General features: G+C 42.1%; 1 protein-coding gene across 2 annotated transcripts in view; it reads right to left on the reverse strand.

The window, feature by feature from the left end:
- The window catches only part of MIB1 (MIB E3 ubiquitin protein ligase 1), a 376,461-nt gene that overhangs the window by 223,353 nt on the left and 125,261 nt on the right, over positions 1–27,847 (reverse strand). For both annotated transcript variants that reach the window (XM_085605778.1, XM_085605777.1), the window contains exon 6: positions 5,039–5,243. In XM_085605778.1, coding sequence (XP_085461904.1) covers positions 5,039–5,243 — 205 coding nt within the window. The remainder of the gene's footprint in view (positions 1–5,038; positions 5,244–27,847) is intronic.

Consider the following 27,847-nt stretch of genomic DNA (forward strand, 5'->3'; position numbering starts at 1 on the left):
GAGCAATTGTCTTTGCCAATGTTTTTCACCCATGCAGTACAGCCTCCCCAATGCTGTGCAGCTTGGCTAAAGAAAAACAAAAAAAAGGCACTATGATGCGGCAGCTGCATCATTTTGTAGGCAGGTGCATCATGTATGCGTCGCCTACAAAATGACACCAGCGTTTTTTTTTTTACCATGGGTGGAGGAAGAAGCACGGAGCACTCAAGAGGGTGAGAAGCATTACAAAGGATGTGGGAGGGATGGGACATCACAAAGGGAGAGGGTGGACGAAACACGCAGGATCTGTGTATCTGATACAATACAGAGGGCAATGGAAAAAAAGCAACACAAAGGGTCAGGTGAAGGGAGAAGCAACTTGCGAGAGACCACAATGTGGAGCAGGCAGGGGAGGAGCACATGTGGGGGTAGGAGTACATGAGGGCAACTGCAACAGAGTGGTTGGGGGACAAGCGCACAAGTGAGACAGCAGCATGGAGTGCAGCCGGTGGAGAGAAGTACATGAGGATGACCGCTAGAGAACACATGCACTCTCGTGGATTGCTTAATCCAAAAGAATGAGGTAGTGCTTGAAACGCAAGCAGTGGAAGAACACAAGTAATGTGTCCATGCTGCAGGGGTGGGACAAACACAAGAAAAGGAAGGAAAGCATGCACAAGCTAATAAATGAAAAGCAAGCAAATGGGAGTGACAGTAAAGCCAACTGATGGTAAGCAATGGGTGGGCTCTAAGCCTACTGTAAGCTAATAAAAATTGGTCCTTTTACCAACAGATAGCTTACACTGTCTGGTAGGCAAGATCGAAAAAGCACCAAACAGTGCAGACTTTGTACCTTCATCAGCGTAGGACGAAGTACATAGACATCACAAAGATGAATCACTGATGTCAATCTTGAGAAGCTGGAAGCGCCAACTAGCTCAATTTTAATACTGTAAAGTTGATAACCGTCTTTCAGCTTCCGGGATTTTTTACGTCCGAGTAGGCCTAGAAACAAAACAACTACCAAAAGAGTCAGCTCCTAACCAAGTACAGAGCAATATCACCTGATTTACACAGATTAAGAAAATTGCTTCAGTAATAAAGAATAGGTGATATAAAAAGCACTTAACCGCTGGAATACTTTTTTTTATATCGTCTGAAGCAACAAAAGAGCAAGGAGGCTAAAGAGGGTCTCTGAGAGCTGCAGCATGTATTGTGCCACCCTAAGAGACCACTCACCTAACTCATACAGGATGCGTGCCGTGGTGCAGATAAAAGTGACACGTGTCACCCCTTCAGAAAGCCTTACAGCCCTAAGACGGGGTGCACTATACTACATGTGCGGACATATCTGCATGAGCAGCTATTCCCCTGTGCTGGCCAGTTCAATTAGTGCCAGTACAAATGACCAGGGAAGCAATTTTAAGTACATGTGCTGGGCACTGGTCAAAAACAGCTACATAATGGCTTCACTGAAACAAAAGATATTTGTTATCACAAATCTTGTATTAAGAAACCCACACTGATTCCAGTGATGGATTTATTAATACATGCACCCGGACGGCACCTTGGAGGTGCCCCCTGAAAATCTACCAACTACTAGTGTGCTGGCTGACTGGTTCTGACCCTCCTGCCACCACAGACTAGTTTGACTCCCAGGGGTAGGGGCCCACGCTCTCAGGAGATCAGGAACAAAGCCAGCTCTGGCAGAGGGTGTTTTACACCCGCTACAGCAGGATGACATGTAAATTAGCATACTAAGGCGGGGAACTTCAAAAAGCCGCCACCTTAGGTATGTAAATCTGGCTTCTCTCAGAGATGATGCCACCTCCCCTGACCAGGGCCCATTTGGTGCCTGGACAGGTGGGAAAAATAGTAGTCAGGGAAGCGTGTTCACCCTCAGGCTAATTCCACCCCTAAGGGGGGCTACCTGGTGTAGACAAGAAATTTAAAATTCTGACATCTTTGTGATGGCAGAATTAGGAACTCTGGGATAGGGTTATGCCCACTTCCCACAGGAAGTGGTCATATAGGGGGGGTGTAGTTGCTCCAGGTGTAAGCAGCCTTTTGGCTACAACCCTAAACTCACCCAACGCCCCTAAATCTAGTATTAAGGGGAGCCCCTGGCACCAGGAAATCAGAACCGGCTGACCTAAAAGGAGGACACTGAAGAGCTGCAAAAGCAAGAACAGAGGCCCAGTGACTGTCTGCTGTCCCTGACAATTGCGCCAAAGACGACTCGTCCTGCAGCTGCCTGTGAGGACTGTCAGCCTTCACCCAAAACTCAGGAACTTCTGTGGAGTAGCGATGATGCTCCTCTGCACCCTGCAGGCATCCCAGAAGAGCTGCGAGGACTCCGGACCGACAAAAACCCAACACCAGAAAGCACCACGGCACCCGTGCCCTCTAGCCAGAGTTTAAGTGGGCCAACTGTGCCAGAGTGGCCCCCAGACCCTCCAGAGAGGAAGCCCACCTTGGGTTTCCCAACTGTGGACTTCATGATGTCACCTGCAGCCTCTTTGTGCAGGCGCCCTCACCCACAAGTGTCTCCGGTGGCAAAAACCTGATGCTTATGGACACCTTTGCATCCGACCGCCCTGGCACGAGGAGAAGAGGACCAAAGGTGTAACCACCCCCTCGAGCATCGCTAGACCGGAGAACCCTTGTTTGTTCAGCCAGACTGGTTCCCCGAGTCCCAGCTTGCAGCCTATTTTTGGCCGAACCGTTCCCCACTGTTTTCAATGGGGCACCGGATGCTGTATTGCACCTCTGCACCCGGCCACCCCAGTGCTGCCCGAGGTAACCTGTTGGTACTTTCTTGGACCATGCTCCATAATCACTTTATGCAAAAACAACAATTGCTGAACAGAATGCAGAACAATGTCGTTCATTCAACCCAGTACAGAGATATGGGCCTTAATCCATCTGTGTTTTTTGCTCACCATGCCATTCCAGTTTGGACCCAGCCATATGCAAATCAGTCTTGACCCTGCACCCAATGGGAACAGCCTAGCCCGAACTGCCAGATCCTTGTGAGATGGGGGGTGAATGTTTGCATTGTCCAGCATTCCGTCCATCAATTGCTTCTTTTGCCCTAAGTGGGAAGGGTATGCCCAGACGGGGGTCCCGTGCTCACTACACCACTGGATTCAAGCTAGCCTGGCTGATGAAGGGTGATGCCCTGAAACCGGTCCCAGGATGCTTGTTTCTGGTCCAGGGAGGACCTGGCTTGGCAGTTCAGGCTAGACTGTTCCCACAAGGAACAGGTTCAAGACTGATTTCCATATGGCTGAGTCTAAACTGGGGTGGTGTGGTGAGCAAAAGAATGATGGATTAAACCCAGATCCTTGTGACTGGGGGTGAATGTTTGCATTGTCCAGCATTCCGTCCATCAATTGTTTCTTTTCCATAATCACCTTAAGTCCGGAAAATTGGCACTGTATGTCGCAGTAAAGCACTTGTATGCAGTATATGCCTTTCCTCCTTAGGAGGACATTACTGCTTCAGAAACTGCACTATCGGCTTTTGAAAACAGTAAATATTTCTAACTCGAAACTTACTTACCCGATTTTGATGCTCTTGGTGCCTAAATATATATTAAGATATCGGTTATTTTCATAAAACGGCGTGGCTCTCCTTATTGGGTCATGTGCATCATTTATTGACTGTGTGTATGCAGCAGATGTCTAACACTCCCCTGATAAGCCTAAAGCTGCTCGACCACACTAACCCCTAAGAGAGCACCATGGGATTGCTAGAGAAAAACCATGTCCACTTATAAGGGGTACCTGCGCAGTATACCTCTTTTTGATATACTTTATAAAGAGCCAGCTTACTACAAAAGTCACTTGCCAAAGTTTGAAAAGCGGTTTGATATCTGATGAAGACCGGTTTAGACGTCCGGTAACTAGTTTCATCGGCTTCACCTCTTTAGTGTAAGAAAAAAACCGGAGTGACAAAACGTGATCCCTAGAGTATTTGGAGGTAGTCCTTGTTGAGGCAGAAGGTAAATTACATGAACAATAAAAGGAAAGCGTGAAATAGATGTCATGTCTAGGCTTGCCATATGTTAAAAACAGAGATTCCCATGATTAATTTTAAATGACCTTGATGATTACAAGAGGGAACAAAAAGCATACTGGATCATAAGTGATATAACCAGCGAGAACGCTTCCTCAAACACACCTGACGCCCGACCATTCCAGCTGCATACTGCAGCAGTTTGAATTTTTTTAAGTGGAAAAAGGCTGAATCAGAGTGCCAAAAGCTGGAAGTTCAGCAAACTTGTGTGCCTGTGAAACTTCCCTTGAATAGGTACTTTGTAGGTGATTTTTGTCCTCAAACATAAGATCCTGTGGTTTGTGAAATTAGAGTCCCTACCAAGTACTGGAAGGAGACCGCAGATGAGCACTTAACCCAGAACACTCATTGGGTACTGAAGGAAATGATTTCTGAGTTTGTAAAGAATTTGTCACCCCACTAAAATGTCGCTATCAAACAGAGTTTACAGTCGCCTGCAAAATATTAAAAAAGAATGCATTGATGTGAATGTGTAGGTCAGCCAATAGTAAGGAAGGTTCCAACAATTCAAGCAGAAATGGTAGGCGATTATAAAATATTTAAACCACGAATAGTGGAAAGACGCCCTATGAAGGTCAACTAGGAGGAATACACTCAAGTCTACAGTTTTTAAATATGGGCACTTTTGGCACGGACCACGTGAAATAAACCTGCAAACTGACAACACTACGTGGAATAACACTTGCATGAGAAGATTTATTTGTCTAGTTTCACCTGAACTCTTAATCGATTTACAAGAATGGGCTGCACTGCTAAAAACATAATGGCTGTTTTAACCATGCAAGGGAAAGTACTTGGATTTGTCACAAGATGCTCTCATGCAGGAGCTAACAGACAATTTTATTAAAAGTGGATTAAACAAGAAACCTAACCTAATGCAGAAATTGATTTCAATTCTTTTTTCAAAGTAAGAAAAAAATGCTGCACAAAAGAGATACAGTTGAGTGATTTCAAAAATCAAACCGTCACCACTGCATACCTGTTGCCACTTGGATACTGTACAACAATGTCATGGTCTTCGTCGATTCCACACACTGTGCCCGTGGTGGTAAGGGTCTCAAACATGCCGTCAGTCCAACCGCCGTGTCCATGCTGCAAGGACTGTACAATCTCCAAGTCAAGATCAATATTAACCAGATCCCCAATCTGCAATCCACCTGGATTCCTGTTACCGTTCTGCTCACCTTCAGATAAGAGACATTTTATTTATTGCTTATATTTTTTTCTAATATGCAAATTTTAGAATTATACATATAGAAGTCAATTACAGTTCTAAACATAAACAAACAACGACTAGTTAAGTACAGCTCTATAAAATGCAGAATGCTATCCAGATAGTTCTGTCCCAGTATCAATAGCAAAAGGTAACAAATTCACCTTTTAAATTGCCCTAATCTGAAGAGGCCCCTTAAATTGAGACACAATTGGACTTCAAGTGACGGTTAAAAAAAAAGAAATCTCATCTTAATTACGTTGATGCTTAACGGTATGGATTTTTATCAAACTGTTTATCAGAACAAAATGGGCAAGTGTCACTCTTTTTGGTAGAGCCTACACAATGAGAAAAAAGTAGTCTTTTCCGGTTTGTCCTTATGATAAAATGTGTTCAGTGCCTTTACCACAGATGGCAATGCCATTGTTTCTGAACTAGATGTGTCCCTTGCAATACTGCAGCAGAGTTTAAAATAAGTATAAGCGCACCACCGGCATTATCTTCCACTCATCACCACACTAGAAACAGTGTGAATATACAGCAGAAAAGGACCCAACTTATCGATTTACCCCCTTTACCACACCTCGACCCTCCATTTTGTCCTTAGTAACATGTATGTCACCTTTATATACCATAGACTGACAACCCTAAATGCGTAACTATACACATGTCAATACACGCGGCTGCGAGCTATCAGTGGTGTTTGGTGCAACTCGTTAGTTGATTGGTCTGATGTGTTACAGACCAAATTGTTTTTGTTTTCAATAACATGGTACTTTCAATATTGCTTGATAATTGTAATATACAAGTTGGGCACCGCCCGCTCTGTAACCATAAAATAGAATAGAATTTGTTGTGAAAGTAAAGGACCCAGCTATTGTCTGAGGAAGGGCCAGTAAGAGGAGTTTTCAAAACTGTGCACGCGGGAGATCTTTACTCGTCTTTAGGTGAACGAGGAGGCATCTGCTCTTTGTCTGGTCAGGTGCTGCTGCCACAAAAATTCAGGAGCAATAACCTGAGCTTTGGGTATCCATTACCTCAGAGTAAGGTCTGCAGTGCCTTTACTGGACACTGTGCTATAGGGAACTGGGCTCTGCAATTTTTAATTTGGTCAGCGTATGAATAGCACAGACAGAACATTGCACCTTTGAAAACGTTTCCCTAAAGATATGCAGAGCAAAAGAATTGTTTCTGTACTGTGTATATAAAAAGCACTCTTTGGAGCAAGGCTGGAGTACATAAACTAATGTGAAGTGGTAAGTGCTGGGTGTATTGACCTTTCTCCTGCTCCTGCATCTATATGTAAAGCATGCCCAGAGGGTGGCCTTCCAAAAGTGTAAACAATTTATTTTCATAGATCAGATATTAAGTAGCATATTTACCCCAGTTAGACAGAATATCTTCTCGATCTTGCTACTTCACCATTTGCTTGCTATTTATTCTGCCATCTCTAATCCAAATTTCTCTTCTTCCCCTCTTTACCTCTGTTGGTGACCTGTGTCTCTTGACTCCCCACTTTCCCTCTCTGCTCACATGTCCTCTGCTGCAACCCCCTTTCCATTCCAACTACTACATTTTGCATTGCCTTTACTCTAAAAGTTGTCACGGAGAGAGGATTTTGATCAGGAGTTATTCTTTTCTCAGCTTACAGCGTAAAATGGGTTTTCACAGTATCTTGCAAAATGCCTTGAACGAGTGGAATGAGTGGAGTGAGGGATCTTCATTTGCAGGGTTTTAAAAAGAAAAGGTTTTTCTTGCCGTGGTGAGATATGGAGCTTTGATGGTAGCGCTGTTCTCACACCAGATGGCCAATGAGTGCAGCCATGGGCGACTTTCTGGAAGGAGCAGAGCTAAAGCAAGTTTGGCAAGCTTGGCGGAAAGTGCTTAATAGAGATTTCAAACTTGTGCTTTGATGTTTATTCGAAAGAGTTGAATCTACGGCCTTTGAAAGAAAGTTCTTAATGTAGCAGGGCTAAGAGTCGTTCAAGGAGCTGTAATTCTTTCTCTGGAGTGCTGCCGCTCCATAAACTTCTTTGTGGAATGATATTTAGATTAAGATCCCCTTTATTTACGATGGTTTGTAGTTACGGAAGAAGTGGACCATGGCTCTGCATGACGAAGCTCCTATCCATGAGGAAAGAGTTCCAAAGACCAATTCTTGAAGATTTTCAGGATTCTTGATGGCTAAGTAAGAGGACCAGACAAAGCCTTCAATACCCACTGTCTCTATACTTCACCTTTCCTCGGCATGTGTATAAACGTCCCTGACAGCCAAAGAGCTACAGGCCTCTAACATCACTAGAGAGTCTGTCAATGTCCAACAAGAGCAGCTGGGGTATGGCGCCTTTCCTTAGATGATCCTGAGCTTCAGAGCGGGCATAAGACGGTCCAATGCAAAGGCGGCACTGCCTCTGGCTCCTCTGCTGAAATGTGGGCCCTAGCAGACAAATGTCTAAGGGATTTCTGGAGCACCTAATGGAAACCACCAGTTCTCAGCTCAATAACCTCTCTGCTCCCCAACTTCTTTGAATGCACTTTGGTAAATTTGGCATCATCTTCAGACTGATTAAAAGACGAATGAAAGCAACTTGAAGAATTGTTTTTTCTTTACTTTGTCTGACTGCAGACACATTTGGTAAAATTATGTTTCTGTAACTGGGGGGAAAGCAGTGGAAAACAGCAGAGCGGTAAACAGTCGTATCAGTGCATAGATTTCTTCAATTCGATTGAACCAATCGAATTGAAGGAATCCAACCCGCGGATAGTATCGAGCCCTTTTTAGGGACGCACTTGATCCCAGTCTTTTTGGGACTTTTTATCTTCACCTCGTCGGTAGAATTCAAAAGGACGGACTTAAGATAACTTATTGGAGAGCGAATTATAACCCGTCCATAATCTTAATACCTGCAGTCGAGGAAGAGTATATATATAGAATCTGTCTGCAGCAAAGACACATTTGGTAACAGACTCATGATATCAATTTCCATGAGGTTACTGATGGAATAATACCTTTGTGATGCTACGACTTATGCGAGCTTAAGGATTTTAAGAGATTTTAACATAAGATAATTGGGATCAGCAAATAATCCTGAGAAAGGTGTTGGCTAGAAACTGTGGCCTACCGAAACGCGTCGATGCTTTGATAGAAGGAAGTCGGATGAAATTTGTGTTAACAAAGGCTTTGTGACATGTGTAATGTGATTGATATCTGCCATGTTCACAAACTGATAAATCTTTGATATACCGATTTCCGTCTCTGAGTAGGAATAATTCTCCTATTCCTTTCCTTTGCTCCCAATTTTTCTGTTTTAACCCCTTTGTTTTTTATGATTGTCTTAATATTTTTTGGTGTTTTGCCACATTATGTGCTATTGATTTATATATACAAGTTTTATTGATTGTGTATCTTTTTAGGCTTTTGGATAAATATCCTTTTGACCAACTGTTCTTTAATATATGTGTACCACTCCTTACATTTTGTGAGATCTGTGTGATTAATTTTAATAAATATATGATCAAAGAGTTTGTTTGCTTCATTGATGCCGAATCTCACCCTGCTATTTTAAGCGCTGTATGTTTGAATGATTGGCGAATATACTCAGGCCCAAGGGAGGTTTTTCTTTTTTGACTACTGTATTGTACAGTGACATTGTGCAGGAGCCCAGTTGCCTTGAAGCATTAAAGAGATCACCTTCGTTATCTTGGGCTGGATGTTTTCGTTTTGTCTTTTCAATGTAAAGCATGAATTTGATGAAGAGGTTAAAAGAACAACCGAGGTCTCAAGACCGTCCTGATAAACTCTGCAAATTATTTTTGAGATGCATCTCCTTAATTAAAGACCAGCCACCTGCAGCATAGCGACTGCGATAATATAGTGTTTATGGCTATTACTACAAAGAACTCTAGATCTGAACATAGTAATGGGCGATAATGTGGAGGCAGTACGTGGTTAAATCAGCATTACCCCAAATTCGAGATGTTCATAAATTGATCGGACGGGTATTTCTAGTGCTAGGCCCTGCCCCTCTTATTGCCACCTTTTGGGATTATAAAGTTTGTGAAATTAACTTGTAAACCCATCAACAAGACGTCAAAGCTCCTCGTCGAAGACAATACAATTGACTAGAGTGTGGACATTATGTTGTTATAAAAGCTTGCAATACTCGTGATGCTGATTTTACCAATCAGTCATCTAGTTTCATCCGTTCAAACATTGAAGAAAGGAGAGTGTATAGCTTGAGAAATAAATCCTGAAAGCGGCTTTCTAGTGTTCTCTTTTGCTTGCCAAAAGTATGACACTCAGACTTTATTTTTTGCACTTTTTTTTTTAATAAATGGCCCAGTGACAAGTTTCTGAATGTCTCCACTGAAAAAACAAAGAATTTTTACCTGTAGTAGGTTGTTCCCATTACAAAAATTCCCAAGGTCGATGATCGCCATAATAGAAGCAAGTTGAAATTCCAAAATCTAGCCACTAGATGGCACGATATACCGCACGCGAATCCACAACCAGTTTCTGCTCCGACAGTACGTTTTTTTTCCCCTTTCTTGGCCTCGATTTAAGTGGATAAAATCTTCAATAGGCACATGGAATTTCAGTATTCTACATCGCAAATTTAGGATTGGTGTAATTTTCCAGGCGCAAAATGCTTTTGAAAAAATTGAAGTTTTTGATGCATAGAAATTCTCAAAATTGATAATTTAACCATGGGGTGGATATGTGGGCTTTCTTGAGCAGGTCCATCAGTAAACACTGACTAACATCCACAAACTGTTGAGTAGGTGGCTACTCAGCAATATGCAAGTTGGTTCCAACCTTGAAAACGCATGCAAGTTTCCGATAAGTGAATGGGAGGCAGCACCTGATATTTAAGGTGTTCCGCGCGAGGACTAAATATTTTCTGTAGAAAACAAGTTACTAATGTTAATGTGCTTTCTGCTACATTTCCATAGAAGGAAATATCCAGGAAGTGTAAATGTATGATGTGTAAATGTATAATGTAGAAATGTTACACATCACAGTACTCGTCGAAAATGTCGTCTACTGCAATTCACCAGAGGTACTCCCGGCACTCTCGAAGAATCCCCAAAAACTGTAGGGGTCACCGTCTTGCTTTGCCTTTAATTACCCGTCCTCTGTTGGAATCCGTGTACAGGGCAAATAAGTTCACGGCCTCTTTTCGTTTGGCTACCTGTTGTGCCTGGCCGGGAAGGGGCTCGGGGCAGAGCACTTATCCTTTCACATTCGTTCTTTGAACTTCGTGCTAGTTGTATCTGTAATCTAATTAGATTCCTTCTGCTGATTGGCACAACCCACCGGAGTGGATGTGAGTTGGTTAAACTCCGGTATTGGTGCAGCAGTGACTGCATCTGCGGGCTCAAACAGACCTATGGATCGGTGGTATCTCCGTATGTAACTAGGCGAGGCCTCCCACACGGTGTAGGCGGGGACCCGGACCAATGCTGCAAACTTCGCTTCCCTAAGTAGCACCACGAACCAAATGAGGGCTGAACGAACACACACGAACACACACCCACCCACCACTACTACTGCTGCTGTTGTTACACCAATAATGTACAGTAAAGGTTTCATGAACCGCACCCTAATTTAATTATCTCACGCATATCTGAGTACTTGCACTCACACCTCACCCCAGCAGTATTAAGCTTCTACCACCATGGACAGAGCATGCGTCAGGACTGCACCAACCTCTCTCATACAGGACACAGACCCATATCTATCAGCAGCCAGAACTACAGGACTGCCTTCACGGCCCAGGGCAGGGATAGTGAGGCATAACACACTGAGCGCTGTGCACTTGCTACTGAACTTGCATAAGAGACGGTTTGCCCTCGAGCGTTAGGCCGCACATCTCACCCCACTCAAGGGTCGAGAGCCGGCACACCGAGAATACAGCGAACTACAAGTGCCTGAAACATGCTGCCCCCCAACCCCCACCCGATAAAGAACGCTCTACCCAGACCTAAGGACGACAGGGGGAATATTTCCTGTTTAGTGAGATGCATAATTCAAGTTCTGGTCGCTGCGCAGATGCTTCTAAGACATTTGACAGCATTACCTCGCTTTAACTCATGGGTGCAGTAGGCTCGCTTCTCTACCTGGCTCAACAGAGCATGGCTAAACAAGAAGTCTCAGGATCCAGACAGATTCACCACGATGGGTGGCGGCAGGCCCAGATTTCCAGTGGTGCCTATACGGACGAGGTATGTGTATATACCCCTTCACTCCGTAAGTGACAAGGTAAGCATTTGAATGCATCCTTTTTTTTTTCGTTTCCTGGACCACTTCTTAGTAAACATTAAGAGCTATACATAGAGGTAATTGTTATCAACTCTTTGTCTAAAAGGACTGGTTTTGTGTATTGCGATAGGGATCTCTGGCTACGTCAGTCTGTAAGGCATGCAATGACTCTCCTGCTGGCGGGAAGGGAAATCCCCTGCTCTTGATAAGGTTTACCCTTTGTATATCCGCCTTGTAAAAGCTACGCATGCACCTACTCTGTGCAATGGCCGCGATTTCCTCTTTTACTGTCAAGGGACTTGACACCCCAATTAAAAGAATCTTGAGATGGAAGGCCCTCTTGGAAGATCCACCAGCAATAAACAGCCTTCAAGAAAGACATCTATTGAAACACCACCAACATAGAGCGAGACATAAATAGTATTCGTGCTGCATTACACGCCTCATCACACACTCAACACAATGGGGTGGGTATCTTCAGTCATAAAGAATCCCACTGCCACGAGGAGGACACTATCAAAGATAAGAATGTCAGGCATACTCACTAGAGGCAGGTAGGAAGGGACCCCAACACTAGCAACGGTGTACGCCCCAAATAAAGGTCTTGATAGACTTCCTTTCCCTAGAGGTGAAATTATTCGGACACGAGACTGAACCATGACCAGCGACAGGATCCTGGTTAGATTTCCATCATTTCGAGGGCTCTAGTAGCCGTCTTCTAGGACTACGGGGTGTCTTGTGTGAACTACACATGGAAGACCGTGATTATACTTATTTTTCTAATATCCACAGAATGCAATCATGGATAGATTATACCTAAATGCTCCCCGCTTTCCGTTTTTACTGCATTTATTTTTAGAAGTGGATAAATACAGAAAATTGTGCCTCTTTTAAGTGACTCTCCGTGCTGTCTTTCATGAATTATAGGCCAGCAGCTGAGCAGATGGACAGCACGAGAAATGAAAAAACAGGATGAAATTTACTCTAAACCTTTATGGTATAATGCTAGTATTTGCCAGTGGATGAATTGTTACGTAATATTTGGCAGCTTAAATAGCTAAAACATGACAGACATCAAAGTATAAGTGCTCATCTATCAGTTAAATAAATATGGAAATGTACAGTTTTACAACTTCATTTGTGCGCAAAACACAAAATACATATGGATAAATACAGATAAAATGGACCACAAAAATATGGATAAATACAGACGGAAATGTTAAAAAAAAAAAACTAAAAAAAAAAAAACAAAACCAGGGGCCCTAATTATACCTTCGTTAGTAACACAGTTGCGCCCCCGATACGTAAATCCATAATAGGGAAAATCCCCATATCCTCCAATTTCTACACAATTAGACCTAGGCCCCAAAAAGAACAAGCATTTGCAATGCAATAGGTCTCGCATTATTAAAGTTTGAGCTGTTGGCATTGCTAAATATTGCAACACCAATAGCGCAAACTTTAATAATGCGAGACCTATTGCATTGCAATGCTGGTTTCCAAATGTGATTTGTGTCAGCCATGGCTGCAGCTGCATTATCAGGTTGAGATAACTGTGTAATGAAGGCGTCTGCAACGAGTAGGCCGTGAACTACTGGTAGCTTTACACCAATGTTAATTCGGTAGCAATGGAAATACTAGTCGCACATCTGTTTCCCTGTTGCCTGAACAATTTTCGGTGCCCATCGGGATAGAAAATACATCCCACTACCAAGGATGTGACCGACCACAAGACCCGGGGGGGGGGGTGGGGGGCCACTTGTAGTCGCTAAACGTTTTCTAACTGGGTACTACCCCGGCACTCTAATGTTATTAATCACAGTATCTATAATAATAATGAGAGATGTGGCATGATTACACAGTGTTAAAACAAGAAGTCTTGATTGTCCCCCAGAGCTCAGAAAAAGCAATGATGTCCCAACAGATGTTCTTCGGAATAAATCATGTCATTTAATATGTGTCTGATATCACAATCTATACAATTCCAAAAAAACGGACCTATTCTCCTGGTTACATTAATATGAACAAACAGTTCATTAAATACACAAAAGTATTGTGTTACACTGTAAAATTCCACCAATTGTTATAAGTAACACAATATTATAGTTACAGTACACACAATCAGTCCCTTTACAATGCGCCAATTTCCCACACAGTAAAGGAAATCAAATGTCAGAGATTCATCAAAACGGTGATCCAAGACAGCCAACACGTGTTTCGTTACAAGGTGTAACTTTTTCAAGGCTGTAAAAGTAATAATTACAAGAAAACTTCATATTGACCGATAAGTAAAAAGCAAAACACAAAGTAGTTCTCTAACTCAACAATGTTCATTAATCATTGTGTACTGAAATATGTGAAGAAGACAGAAAGTATCCCAACAAGAGATTCGGTCCAAGAACATTAGTATATGCGTTCACTCGCTAGTTCATTTGTGATCCTTATACATAAACCCAATGATAAGAAACCAAAAAGCAGGAAGATAGCCCAAAATAGTGTTGCAAGCCAATGGTGAAAAGAATGAATATTGGTTATAGTCATACGACAGGAGGAATCCAAAATCTGTCATTGAGAGTAGAGAAGTGCGAAAGTATTGTTGCATCGTGCAAAGTTCAATCCAAAGTGTCCTAGATATATAGTCAGAGAAATCAACCTCTGTTGGCGTTACCTTTGCAAATGGTTGAGTTGTAAAAGGTTTACAATGATTTGTTAGTCCCAAGGTGTGTTCCTCTGACGAAAGATAGTACGCGCCGATAACATTGTCTGTTAGCTCGATGCCGCCATTCCGTGGTCTAAAACAGACACGTAAGGTTAAACATAAGAAGAACAGGTAGTATCTATGTTTAGCAAGTCTCAGGGGACAATCCCACCTGAGAAAGAGTCTGTCTACGGGGAGAGATTTCCTGATATGGATATATACCCACCTATCTAAGAAAGTTCCGACGCCAAGGCAAGTGTAAACTCTTGTTGTCAGAGCAAGGTATCTAAACAAACAGAATCAGTAACTCATTACCTTTCAGATCAAACGCATGTGATAACAGATAGGCATTTTCTCTAGCCCAGAAGTATCGGAGGCTGGCGAACAGGAATGGTAACCCTGATCTTATCTATTTGCTGGGTTCTGTAGTCTACGAAATACACCTGAAAGTAAGAATGAAAAAAGAGAAAACAGTCCATGCCTGTTGCTAATTGATATCAGTAGACAGAACAAATGCTCGACGATTCTGAGTACCACCACCAATGTATGGATATAAGAGGTTGTGCCAGGAGTACAAAAGCCCACAAACTCTAATCAATGCTCATTTAGTAAGATATCAATGCGTGAGGCAACTTACTTCTATAATCCAGCATCAAAAGCCTACTGCAGTCAGTAGGAGCTGTTGCTGTGGCACAATCGACGATATCTTGAGGGGCCCTGAAACCGGTTGTCAAAACAGAAATGTGATGTAACTAGCAGTGAGCTTAACAAGGTAATCGAAGCATCCAGCCCAACCCCAGGTTAATTTCCCATCGAAAACCATAATAAGATTTCTTAGACGGAAAAACCAAAAAAGTATTTGTGACGTAATAAAAAGAAGGACAATTAGGAGTTGTTTAACTGTCCATTCCTATCATCGTATGACTTACTTTCCAAAGTAGTAAAGGTGGTGGCTAACCCTCAGAACAGCCCCAGTCAATCGCTGCTTCTTTCTCAGTGAATTTGGGGTAGCCAAATGATGGAAAAACACTGGCATTCACCTACATGTTCTTCCTACAGACAAATGGTATACCGAAAAAATCCCAAAGGTCACAGAGTGTTTTAAACATACGGGTCAAAGAAAGAAGGATTAAAGAACATGGTAGTCTCACTATATAGGGTGCCCAGAGTCCGCGTTAAGGTTCAAACCTCATTGATTGCAGTCGTAATTTAAAGACTGAACAGTCATACCGGGCAACATAACAAGTCTAACACAATATCATACTTAACTTGGCCCAGTGGCAGATAGTTCTACCGGAAAGAGCTGTGGTAGGTGCCTGTATAGAGAAACAGTATCACACATCAAACAAATTACGGCGGCATTGTGGAGAGAACAAGAAATCAATCAATTCTGGTCTCATTGACTAAGAGGTCCGCCGACCCTCGAACATTCACTTACTTTCAGATCAAGACGAGTTTTAACGGGTAGTGTTGACTTCGTCCATCAGAGCGGTCTCCATAGAGTGCTGCCACCTCTATTTAAGTACGTAACCAGACAGAGTAAAAGGACTCCGTGCCTAAGATGGACTTCCTGATTCAGACATTGAGAATAGGACTACGTGTAGTAAAAAAACACAAACAGAGCCGCCATATTGGAGTGAGGTGAATATCGCCGTAAGAGCACACGCATGATATGAACAATTCCGGCTACAATAAACCACGCTTACTGTAAACGGGTGCCGTGATGGGCTATTTGTCGCACCAATTATAAAGAAGCATATTTAGGATTTTGTATCGCAAGAAAGTATGTTTCAGACACCCTATCATACGATAAAGTAGTAGTATTTAAGCCCAAGAAAGGCAATATTTCTACCATTGAGAAAAACGTGAAGATGGTCAAAAAGAAAGTGCATGTGAACCAAGAGAGAAAATCAAATAGAACAGGAAATGAGAGAAAAAGATGGAAAAAAGGAACTGTGAGGGTCAAAAGTGCTGTGCATCATATATCTTTTTTCATTTTTTTCTTCTCTCAATACCCATGACACATATATGCGCAATTTCAGTACATGGTACAGCATTTAATCTTTAAGGAAAACTTGTAACTCCCTATCAAAATTAATACCCTGTTCTACGGCCCGCAGGCGAATAATCTATTGCGCCTCTAGTTTTCTGAGGGCAGATGTCCAATCCCCCCCCTCTGGGGTGATTGTATGCCTGAGTAATCCCATGAAATTTAACATTTAGAAGGGAACTACCCGGATGAAAAGTATTAAAATGTACTGCCAAAGGATAACTCGGGTAGTTTTTGCGGACAGCCCTCATGTGTTCCTGGATTCTCTCTTTGAGAGCACGAATAGTGCTGCCAATGTGAATTAAATTACATGAACATTGTATACAATAGACTATGTATTTAGAATCACAATTCATGAAGTCCTTGATTGTATGGACGGTGGAGGTGTTGTAACTGAATTCCTTGATACCGTTAATCGCCAAGGGGCACATATTGCAGTGTGTGCATTTGTAAAATCCTTTAGGCTTAGGTGGTAACCAGGAAAGCGTCATGGGTTTAGGTGGGAGATAACTTCTGCACAGTATATCCCTCAAGGTTTTATTCCTCCTATGTAGAATCTTGGGTTTGGTAGTTATGTGTTGTTCCAGTGATTTGTCTAGTAATAGGAGATGCCAATGCTTGGACATGATCTTATAGATTGCCTTGCTTTCTACATGAAAGTCTGTAATGAAACCTATTTCCTTTGTGTTTTTACGCTTCTTATTCTCCGCATTTTCACTCTTTTTTAAGAGTGTGTCTCTGGGTGTACGTAGGACTCGCTTCTTTGCAGTTTCTAAAACCTCTGAGGAATACCCCCTATGTGTGAAGCGTTCCTGTAGGTAATGTAGTTCCTGTATGAAGACCTCTTCGTCACTGCAATTCCTGCGTAGGCGAAACATTTCACCAAGAGGAATGGCCTTGATTTGTGCCAAGGGGTGTGCACTGTCGGCATGTAAGACTGAATTACATGCCGTTTTCTTTCTATAAAGCTTAGACATGATTTTATTGCCTTTGACATACATTGTGATATCTAAAAATGCAATGTGTGTGGTATTAAAATTGGATGTGAATTTTAAATTGAACTTGTTATTGTTCAAATGTTCTGTTAAAGAGGTGAATTGCGATTGACTCCCCGTCCAAATAATAAAGATATCATCAATGTATCGTCCCCAGTACATTATATGTGTGGTGAGATCTGGTGGGCCATTCGTCCAGTGATGTTGTTTTTCAAAGATGCCCATATATATATTAGCTATAGATGGTGAAAACTTACACCCCATGGCCACTCCCATTGCTTGTTGATACCATTCCCCTCTGTGCAAAAACACATTGTTTTCTAAGACTAGTTTAGTCATCTCCAAAATCATCGTTGTATGACCAAAAAGTGTGGCATCTCTCTGGTAAAGAGTATCCTTTAAGGCCTGTAAGCCTTCTTCCCAGGGAATGCTCGTATATAGTGCACACACATCTAAAGTAGCAAAAGACATGTCTGGCATCCATTCGATGTCCTCCAATTTGTTAAGCAAATCCCCGGTGTCCCTAAGGTAAGACGGAAGGTTCAGGACAAAGGGTTGCAAAAAGGAATCAATGTACTCCGATATGTGTTCTGTGGGGGAGCCTAAACCTGATACTATTGGTCTGCCCGGGGGAAACATGGAGAGCTTGTGTACTTTGGGGAGTGTATAAAAGCACAGAGCTTTAGGTGTAGGGTTGAAGCGGTATCTAGCCTCTCCATCGGTGATAAGACCCTGTCCCTGCCATGTCGTAAGTTTGGATTCAATCAAGGTGTTTATTGCTTTCAGAGGATTCAATGATAATTTAATATACGCTTGTTGATCTGATAGTTGTCTCATGATTTCCTTGTCATAGTCGTCCTGTTGCATCAGAACAATATTCCCACCCTTGTCTGCTTCTTTCACTATTAGCTCTGTGTTAGCCGATAACTTTTTAAGGGACAGGTATTCTGGTTTAGTCAAGTTATATCTGTAATGTTTATGTGCACCCCTTAATTTATCTTCCAGGGCATGTAGATCTTTTGTCACTGCTCTATGGAAGGCATCGATCATGTTGTCTGATGGTAACTGTGGCACAAATTGTGATTTAACCTTGAGCCCACTGTCCAAATTCAAATTCATTTCTATGCCCAGATCTACTAGTACATCCGACATTGAAATGGAGTCATCATTAAAGAAAGACAATAAATGTACATTAGCAATCTCACCAATGGTTTTATTGCACGGTGTGGTCACCAGGTCAGTACAGATCAGAGGAGTCCGGTTCTCCTCGAAATATTTTTTAAGTTTGACCTTTCTAATAAATTTGTAAAGGTCCACATGAATATTTACAAAATCAGGTTTATTGGTCAGACAAAAGCTTAATCCTTTCGTAAGTGCCGTTTCATCACATTTGGTTAACATGCAGTGAGATAAGTTAACAATTTGTACATGATTGGGAGATTCTGCTGCCGCAGTCTCCGTAATTAACTTTGTGGAAGTGATCTGCATCAATTCTTTGCATTGCGGACCGAGAATCTGGTGTTTGTGGCCCCCTCTCTCCCTGCGTTTCCGCCTCCCGCCCCTTCTTGTTTTTTTGAGGCGTCCCGGTTGTATGTATTCCGGGTTCCCTTGCGGTAACGATTCAACTCTTCTAAAAAAGAGGAAGATGTAGTGGGATCAGGGTTGGTACCCAGAATAGTAGGCTCTGGATCTGTTGTGTGGCTAGTCTCACTGCAAATGCTGGAAATGTCCGACCCACTAGTGGAAGGCATGTGTGGTGCATTTGTGACTGTCACGTTTTTATTGACATTTTTAGTTCTTTCTTCATCAAATTTCTTTGCGAATGTAAAAACTCTGCCATTTTTATAATCAGTCTCGTCTCGTTTAAATTTTCTCATCTTTTTTTCTTTGATGTATTGTTGGTGACCATTGAGAATCTCTTTCAATATCTGATAGTTTTTTTCGGTGGGCTCTGGTAGGTTCAAATTTTTAATTTCCAATTCTAATGCTGCTATGTCACTTAGCAATTTATTCCGCTTACGGTCAGCATGTCGGATGAGAACATCCATCATTTTGTACCAGGAAGAGGTAATAAGTTCTTCCCATTCATTTAGAAGGTCCGGGTCCAAATCCTCAAATGAGGGAAAAATTATGACTCGTAGACCTCTGGGAATTTGTCTGATATCTGGGATTGGTAGTTGTTTCACCAGAACAAAGTTCCCAAAAAATTCTGTCTCTTTCATCGTCAAAAGTTGCCATGTTTTACAATGCAACTTATAACTGGGGGACTGTGGAAGAAGTGGTACGCGATGCAAAGAAAAGAGTGCAGACCTCCACAAAAGTTTTACACCAATCTTAATTCGGTAGCAATGGAAATACTAGTCGCACATCTGTTTCCCTGTTGCCTGAACAATTTTCGGTGCCCATCGGGATACAAAATACATCCCACTACCAAGGATGTGACCGACCACAAGACCCGGGGGGGGGGGGGGGGCACTTGTAGTCGCTAAACGTTTTCTAACTGGGTACTACCCCGGCACTCTAATGTTATTAATCACAGTATCTATAATAATAATGAGAGATATGGCATGATTACACAGTGTTAAAACAAGAAGTCTTGATTGTCCCCTAGAGCTCAGAAAAAGCTATGATGTCCCAACAGATGTTCTTCGTAATAAATCATGTCATTTAATATGTGTCTGATATCACAATCTACACAATTCCAAAAAACGGACCTATTCTCCTGACTGCAGTAGGCTTTTGATGCTGGATTATAGAAGTAAGTTGCCTCACGCATTGATACCTTACTAAATGAGCATTGATTAGAGTTTGTGGGCTTTTGTACTCCTGGCACAACCTCTTATATCCATACATTGGTGGTGGTACTCAGAAACGTTGAGCATTTGTTCTGTCTACTGATCTCAATTAGCAACAGGCATGGACTGTTTTCTCTTTTTTCATTCTTACTTTCAGGTGTATTTCGTAGACTACAGAACCCAGCAAATAGATAAGCTCAGGGTTACCATTCCTGTTCGCCAGCCTCCGATACTTCTGGGCTAGAGAATATGCCTATCTGTTATCACATGCGTTTGATCTGAAAGGTAATGAGTTACTGATTCTGTTTGTTTAGATACCTTGCTATGACAACAAGAGTTTACACTTGCCTTGGCGTCGGAACTTTCTTAGATAGGTGGGTATATATCCATATCAGGAAATCTCTCCCCGTAGACAGACTCTTTCTCAGGTGGGATAGTCCCCTGAGACTTGCTAAACATAGATACAACCTGTTCTTCTTATGTTTAACCTTGCGTGTCTGTTTTAGACCACGGAATGGCAGCATCGAGCTAACAGACAATGTTATCGGCGCGTACTATCTTTCGTCAGAGGAACACACCTTGGGACTAACAAATCATTGTAAACCTTTTACAACTCAACCATTTGCAAAGGTAACGCCAACAGAGGTTGATTTCTCTGACTATATATCTAGGACACTTTGGATTGAACTTTGCACGATGCAACAATACTTTCGCACTTCTCTACTCTCAATGACAGATTTTGGATTCCTCCTGTCGTATGACTATAACCAATATTCATTCTTTTCACCATTGGCATGCAACACTATTTTGGGCTATCTTCCTGCTTTTTGGTTTCTTATCATTGGGTTTATGTATAAGGATCACAAATGAACTAGCGAGTGAACGCATATACTAATGTTCTTGGACCGAATCTCTTGTTGGGATACTTTCGGTCTTCTTCACATATTTCAGTACACAATGATTAATGAACATTGTTGAGTTAGAGAACTACTTTGTGTTTTGCTTTTTACTTATCGGTCAATATGAAGTTTTCTTGTAATTATTACTTTTACAGCCTTGAAAAAGTTACACCTTGTAACGAAACACGTGTTGGCTGTCTTGGATCACCGTTTTGATGAATCTCTGACATTTGATTTCCTTTACTGTGTGGGAAATTGGCGCATTGTAAAGGGACTGATTGTGTGTACTGTAACTATAATATTGTGTTACTTATAACAATTGGTGGAATTTTACAGTGTAACACAATAATTTTGTGTATTTAATGAACTGTTTGTTCATATTAATGTAACCAGGAGAATAGGTCAGTTTTTTGGAATTGTATAGATTGTGATATCAGACACATATTAAATGACATGATTTATTACGAAGAACATCTGTTGGGACATCATTGCTTTTTCTGAGCTCTGGGGGACAATCAAGACTTCTTGTTTTAACACTGTGTAATCATGCCATATCTCTCATTATTATTATAATAGATACTGTGATTAATAACATTAGAGTGCCGGGGTAGTACCCAGTTAGAAAACGACTGGTAGCTCCTCGGCTCCAGTGTAAGGTCTGTGATCTGTGTGGTTTCATTGGTGACCTAGGGCTGCTTGGCGGCCCATTCGTCCTGCCCTGGGTGCAATTGGCGTAGACCTCTGCCCATTGGGAGATGCAGCATTAGCAGTCATAGAGGGCTTTCCCAGCGGCAACTGTGTCCTGCCCTCCCTATTAGACTCAGGCTCTTAATGCCGACGTGGGATGACGTATAAGCCAAAAAAATGCACCAGATCTTAAAATAATCAAGTAATCATCCTTTACTTACGAGGAAACAAAGTGAAATGGAGCATGAGTGAAAAATGAACAGGGGACATGGTGATAATGCAAAGAAATATGAAATAAATATTTTTTTTAGCAATAATCAGGGGAAATGCCCGCAACAGCACTTTAAAAGAGATGGCACGTGGTACATGAAAATATACGGTGCATGGGATCGGTAAGGGAACCATTGCTCATCAAGAAATGAGGGAAAATAATCAAACACAACTTATACAGTCATAAGGACAAGAAAAGGGCGACACCAGGTGATTTATACTACTAATATCCATTCACCTCCTCGGTTCTATCGGTGTACTTTTCATGTAACATTAAGTAACATTCAGTACTGCTGAAGGTGCAGTGGCACCAGGGCCCAGGTGTGTGACTGGCACACTGCACCACAGTTATAAATGCTTTTACAACCAGCCCACGTGGAGGAGCGGCTCAAGTTCCATTCATCCATTAGGAACCTGAACCTTTACTACGCCACTGAAAACATGCACTTCCGGACACGGTGCTTAGCTGACAAACCGCTTCTACTATTTGGACAACAGATGATGACAAACATAGACTAAAAATAAATCACAACTTCTTTCTCTGTAAGAACCAAAAAGGTGAACTGCAGTTAGCCTTGTCCAGCAGCCTCAGCAAATTCACATTTTACAGGTACGGCATATTTCGAAATTAACCAACACTATTGATGTAGCTATTTCCAATAAACAACACAGAACAAGAAAGTCAAAAGATGTGTATAGCTGCAGTGCGAACGGCTGATCGCGCGCTTTACTCGAACATCCGAGCTTCTGGCAAACAAGCTCAACGCCAGTCTCAACAGAGAGCACAGAGGCAGGACAATCAAAATACCGGTCCTTCACGCACCGTATGCACTAAAAAAGGAGGCATGTCGTGCAGTTTACTTGGACAAGGGCTTGCGTTGCCTTGCCAACAAATTGATCCATGCCACAAGTACCAGCTCTGAATCGGACGTCTTTCCAACCGAGTAAAGCTGGCACAATGCCACAGGCCGCATCTAACATGAAATCTAACAAGTGTGCATTTGTGCATGCATTTGCAATGACGAGCTCACAGAGAACAGGCAGGGAGATGTAAAAGTTTCGGGCATGTTGAAAGCATGGACTCCATTGGAGGTGAAAGGATACATCCAAACAATAGCATTAGGTGACAGGAAAAACGCCTTTGAGAAGAGCCAACATGTTGTTGGCAGTGTCTCAAGAAAGCGGGTTTTTGATTATACCGCAAAGTCCGCAGGAGCAGTGGAGGCCTTTACATAAACACCAGTTACATTACTCTAGGCAAGTTTTTTTTCATTGTTTTTTTTTTTGAGGCGTTGGAAGATTAAGTGAATCGCCCAGAAACACAGCATGTTGAGCCGACACCGAGACTCGAACCTGCTTCCCCAGTTCAAAAGTATGCAGCTCTGATCGGAACGCCGTATGCCAATGTGCTAATGGTTGGTAGCAATAGACCGGAATCCCACTATGTATAAATCGAAAACATCAAACTGCACTGTCAAACCCAGACCTCATAAAAGGCTGCAATTATTACATATACTTTTCCAAATCAAACGCACGTAAAGAATACAGGCTTTGTGTTTGTGGTTCACACCCACCTTTTAGAACTGCATCTCACAGGCACTTTAGTCTGCACAATTTGGAGAAATGTCCGGGTTTCACTGTCACTGCAACTTAAACAAGTGGGACTGAAAGCGAACGCGAAAGTGATACCTATTAAAAAAACAGGACCGCGAGTGGCGCGCGCACGTGCCACAGCGAACATGTGTTTTCAATTATCGCGCCCGTGTCTGGGCACGATAATTGAAACCACATGGCCTTTGATGCGCGTAATAGACACCAATAGGCCATGGGTGGAGCAATGCGTCCGCCTTTGACCTATTGCGTGCCGTCTTTGGGAAAAACACGCACCAAGGGCCAATCGCGGAAGCCAAAAGGAAAAGCAAACGCACGAGCGTTTGCGATTCCAGGCTCCATTTTAAAAACCCCTACAAAAGGGCTCTCGCCTGCGCGAGCAGTGCTACGCACTGCAACTCTAGGGCGCGAGGCCTAAAAACAGGAGGAGATGGCAAGTTCCCCAGTCCCGTCACCAGGACCCAGAGCTCCACCAGGAAATTGCTAAAGTCATGGAATTTTTTTTTATCCATTACAAAAATCAGGAGGGATTTGCAGCACTGACTTGGGATGCTATCGCAGAAGTTCTACAGAGGAAATGTATTTCCTCAATGGAAAATCTTAGAAAACTCAGACACTTAGAAACCCAGTGCCTGGAAACAGAGCTACAGACACTAGCTCAACAGTATGAGCCTACTCTTCAACTGTACCTCCAACGGTAAATTAGGATCTTACAAGGTCGACTTAAGGCCATAGTAATCAGTATGGCAAAACTCACTCCATAAACAATCACACAAAACAAACAACAAAATAGGCTCCCAGCTCGCCCACTTATTGCAGGAGAACACAAGATAGCACACTTCTACAAACAGAAGCTGGTAAATAGTAGGGATTTAAAAAATTCTACTCTAAATTGCATAAGGCAGGCCAAATTCATTCACCCTCTCAGAGGGACAATATCAAGACAGCTAATCTCACAAAATCCCCCTAGATTTTGCTGACCAATTGAAATCACATAAAATAGAGGAGGAAGTTAAAACCACAATAGCCAACTTTAGCAGGCAAAAGCCATAGCCTGGATGGCTTTACAAGAGCTTTTGAAAAAGCTATTTACCACAAGCTAGTACCCCGTCTGACTTCTATGTTTAACACATTTGCACAAGTAGGAACGGTCACACCCTTTATGACAGATTCAGCCATAACGTGTGATGATGTCTGGTAAGGCTCTAAAGAAATGTACACCCAACAGACCAATTGCCATATTAAATATTGATGCTAAACTATATACGGAGGTCATGGTGAATATGATGGTATGTCTCTCCCTGGGGGTGATTCACCCGAATCAATCAGGATTCAGTAAAAAGAAACAAGCCCATGATGTTTGGAGCAGGATTGTGGAATTCCTATAGCCCAAGTCCTAAGGACATATTGTTTGGGATCAAGGACAAGTTTTCATGTTTATTTTATCCCTGGTACAAGAAGGCCCAGCCTCCTTCAGCACAAACCCTATGGCTGTCAGTTTACAGAACTACATTATGGATCAGGGAAGGGCATGGTCTGCAGTTACAGTAATGTTTGTGTCCATATGTTAATGCTGATCGAACGTGTATTTATGATTCACTAATAAAAAGCCTTTCTTACTAGGGTAAGCGCTCTAAGGAAATGTAGGCTCGGACTGCACTACTTGCTGACAGTGGATCCAGTGTAACTATGTGTACACGCGTTTGCAAAGTGTAACAATATCAGGCTACATACAGTGCTCCCAGAATGCTCTCTAATTAGATGCAAATATCGGTAGAAGCTTGAAAGGAAGATTCATGATTCTTTGCTTCTAAAATAAAAAAATTCACAAAAAAATGCAACTAGGAAAAAAAATGTTTGCTAAACTACTGTGAAATTGTAACTAACATTTCTTTGAAGCATCATTTAGGAAAAAGGGTTGATGCATGCTTGAATTTCCCCCAAAAATTCATAATGGAAAATCAGTGCTCCAGTTTCAACAAGATAATGGGAATATGAACATAAACAAGCATTGGCAAATCCAATAGGTCTGATATTGGTGGTCAGCCTTTTGGCTTTGGCAATGTGGGTCTTGCTTGGATATGGTTTTTGTAAAACTTTGTGGGAGCTGCCAAACCGTCACCATTATAGCGTTTACAAGTTCACTTTCCCTGCAACAACTTTTTTCCCAATCCTGGAAGAAGTTTTACTTCTGCCATTACCAGGACTAAGGGTCAGATGTACAAACATTAGAAAATGGGTTTCCATAATGTATGAAACTCTTGAGTTTCTTTATCAATTCCTAGTGAGTACCAAATAGACCAAACTCATGCATATTAATAAGGTAGGTCGCAATTTGTGACCCATTAGGATCGCAGCAATCACTGGGATGGTGGCCTGCTGAGGTCAGCAGACCACGTCTGTGACTGCTTTTTAATAAGACATTTTTTTTCTTTTAAATACAGCCCGTTTTTTAATTTTTTTTAAAGGTAAACGGGATGAGTTGATAAAAAAACAAAAAAGAAAATTTGCAGTTTCATTTTGTTAAGAGTAGGCATGGTCTGTGGGACCAATGCCTGCTCTTAAAATATAATTTTTAACCATTCTCAAATGTGAATAGGTTACCACCAGTTTTAAACTGGTTGTAAAGTATCACTGTTTTGCGACCAGATTTCAATATTTGGAAGGGACACCCTAAACACGCCCCTTTCCAATACCAAATACCCAATCACAAATGCAATATGGTAACAAGTTACCGAATCACATTTTGTATTTTCACAATAGAAAAAGCATTTTGTTTCTGCGAATCAGAACGTTTGCGACTGGAAATATGATTGTACACCTGGCCCTAAATTTCCAACCTTCCCACTATATGAAAAGATTAGAGAAGAGCTGGCGAAAACCCGTAAAACATGCGATTAAGTAGGTTTGCACAGACTCAAAAGTGCATTCCAACCGTGGAACTATTGCTTAACGCTACCTCCTCTGCGGAAAGGTGGCAAAAGGAGGAAAGTGCTAGAATTCAAACCCAACTATAGTACGAGTCCTGGCAGAATCCGAAAGGCTAATATCATAGCTTTTAAATAATGAGATTGCTGCCATAATTTGTTGCTACACTACGTGGCACCAAAGGGACAAGCAGATTTTTCTTACAGTACAAGTAGATTTATGAAGCAACCTGTCCCATGTACAAGTAGATATTTTAGTAAATTCTACACCCCTGCCAGAGGGTAGTCTACCTGGACGAAAAGATAAGGAAAAAGAATATATTAAACCAGCTATCCTAGTCCTCCTAGATGCAGAAAAAACCTTTGACCGGGCGGATTAGAACAACATGAAGTTGCTCTTGGTGTAGGTGGTTCTGGGACCCACATTTAATCACCAGGATTATGGGTCAATTGTGCCACACCCAAAGCTTGTATGATACTCAATTTCAAGGTCTTGCAGGCCTTCCCAATAGAGCGCAGACTAGGAAAAGTTGCCCCAAGTCGCCTCTCTTGCTTGCCCTCAGCACTGAACCGATAGCCTTTTACATTAGACAATCAGATGACATTCAAGGAATTCAATTTGCAGAAGCACATAAATTGTCACTTTTCGCCAATGATGTCATCCTTATATTAGAGGCCCGATACCGATATCTAGAAGGCCTACTTCAACAATTACCTGAATTTGAGCGACTGGCAGGATATACAATTAATAAGGCAAACTCAAAGATTCCAGATTTGACTGTACTCCAGGGTGAGATAAGCATGCTGCATAACAAATTTCCTTTTAGGATGTCCTCAACACATGTTAAGTACCATGGGGTTAGAACTACGTCACAGATACAGGACCTATATAAAGCAAATTACCCCTGACGGAAGCACGATAAGACCTAAACCTAAAGATGGGCCCCTCTATTTTCATCTTGGTTAGGACAAATTAATATAGCAAAGATTAGTGTCATCACTAGAATCTTCCATCTCTTCCAGGTGCTAACCATCAATTTAGACAAGTGTTTTTATTTTTATTTATAGCACTACAAGAATCAACTGACAGATTCAGGTGGAAGGGCGTACTACACAGGGTACCCGACAAACTCCCAAAGAAAGGGAAACATCAGGGAGAGTTGGCCCTACTAAACTTTAAACTGTATTATGTAGACACCCAACTAAGAATAATAGTAGAATGGTCAAAGAAGAGTCAAATATCCATTGGACGCATATGGAGAGGGCAATTATGATTAGGGCTGTATGGGATGTGGTCTGGGTGCAAAGAGCACAGACTGCAAAATGCATTTCTGAGCATCCCACTAACACAACACGAACGACCTGGGATTCCGTAGCTAAG

The sequence above is a fragment of the Triturus cristatus genome, chromosome 5_1 (assembly GCF_964204655.1).
Source record: "Triturus cristatus chromosome 5_1, aTriCri1.1, whole genome shotgun sequence".
Taxonomy (NCBI): Eukaryota; Metazoa; Chordata; class Amphibia; order Caudata; family Salamandridae; genus Triturus; species Triturus cristatus.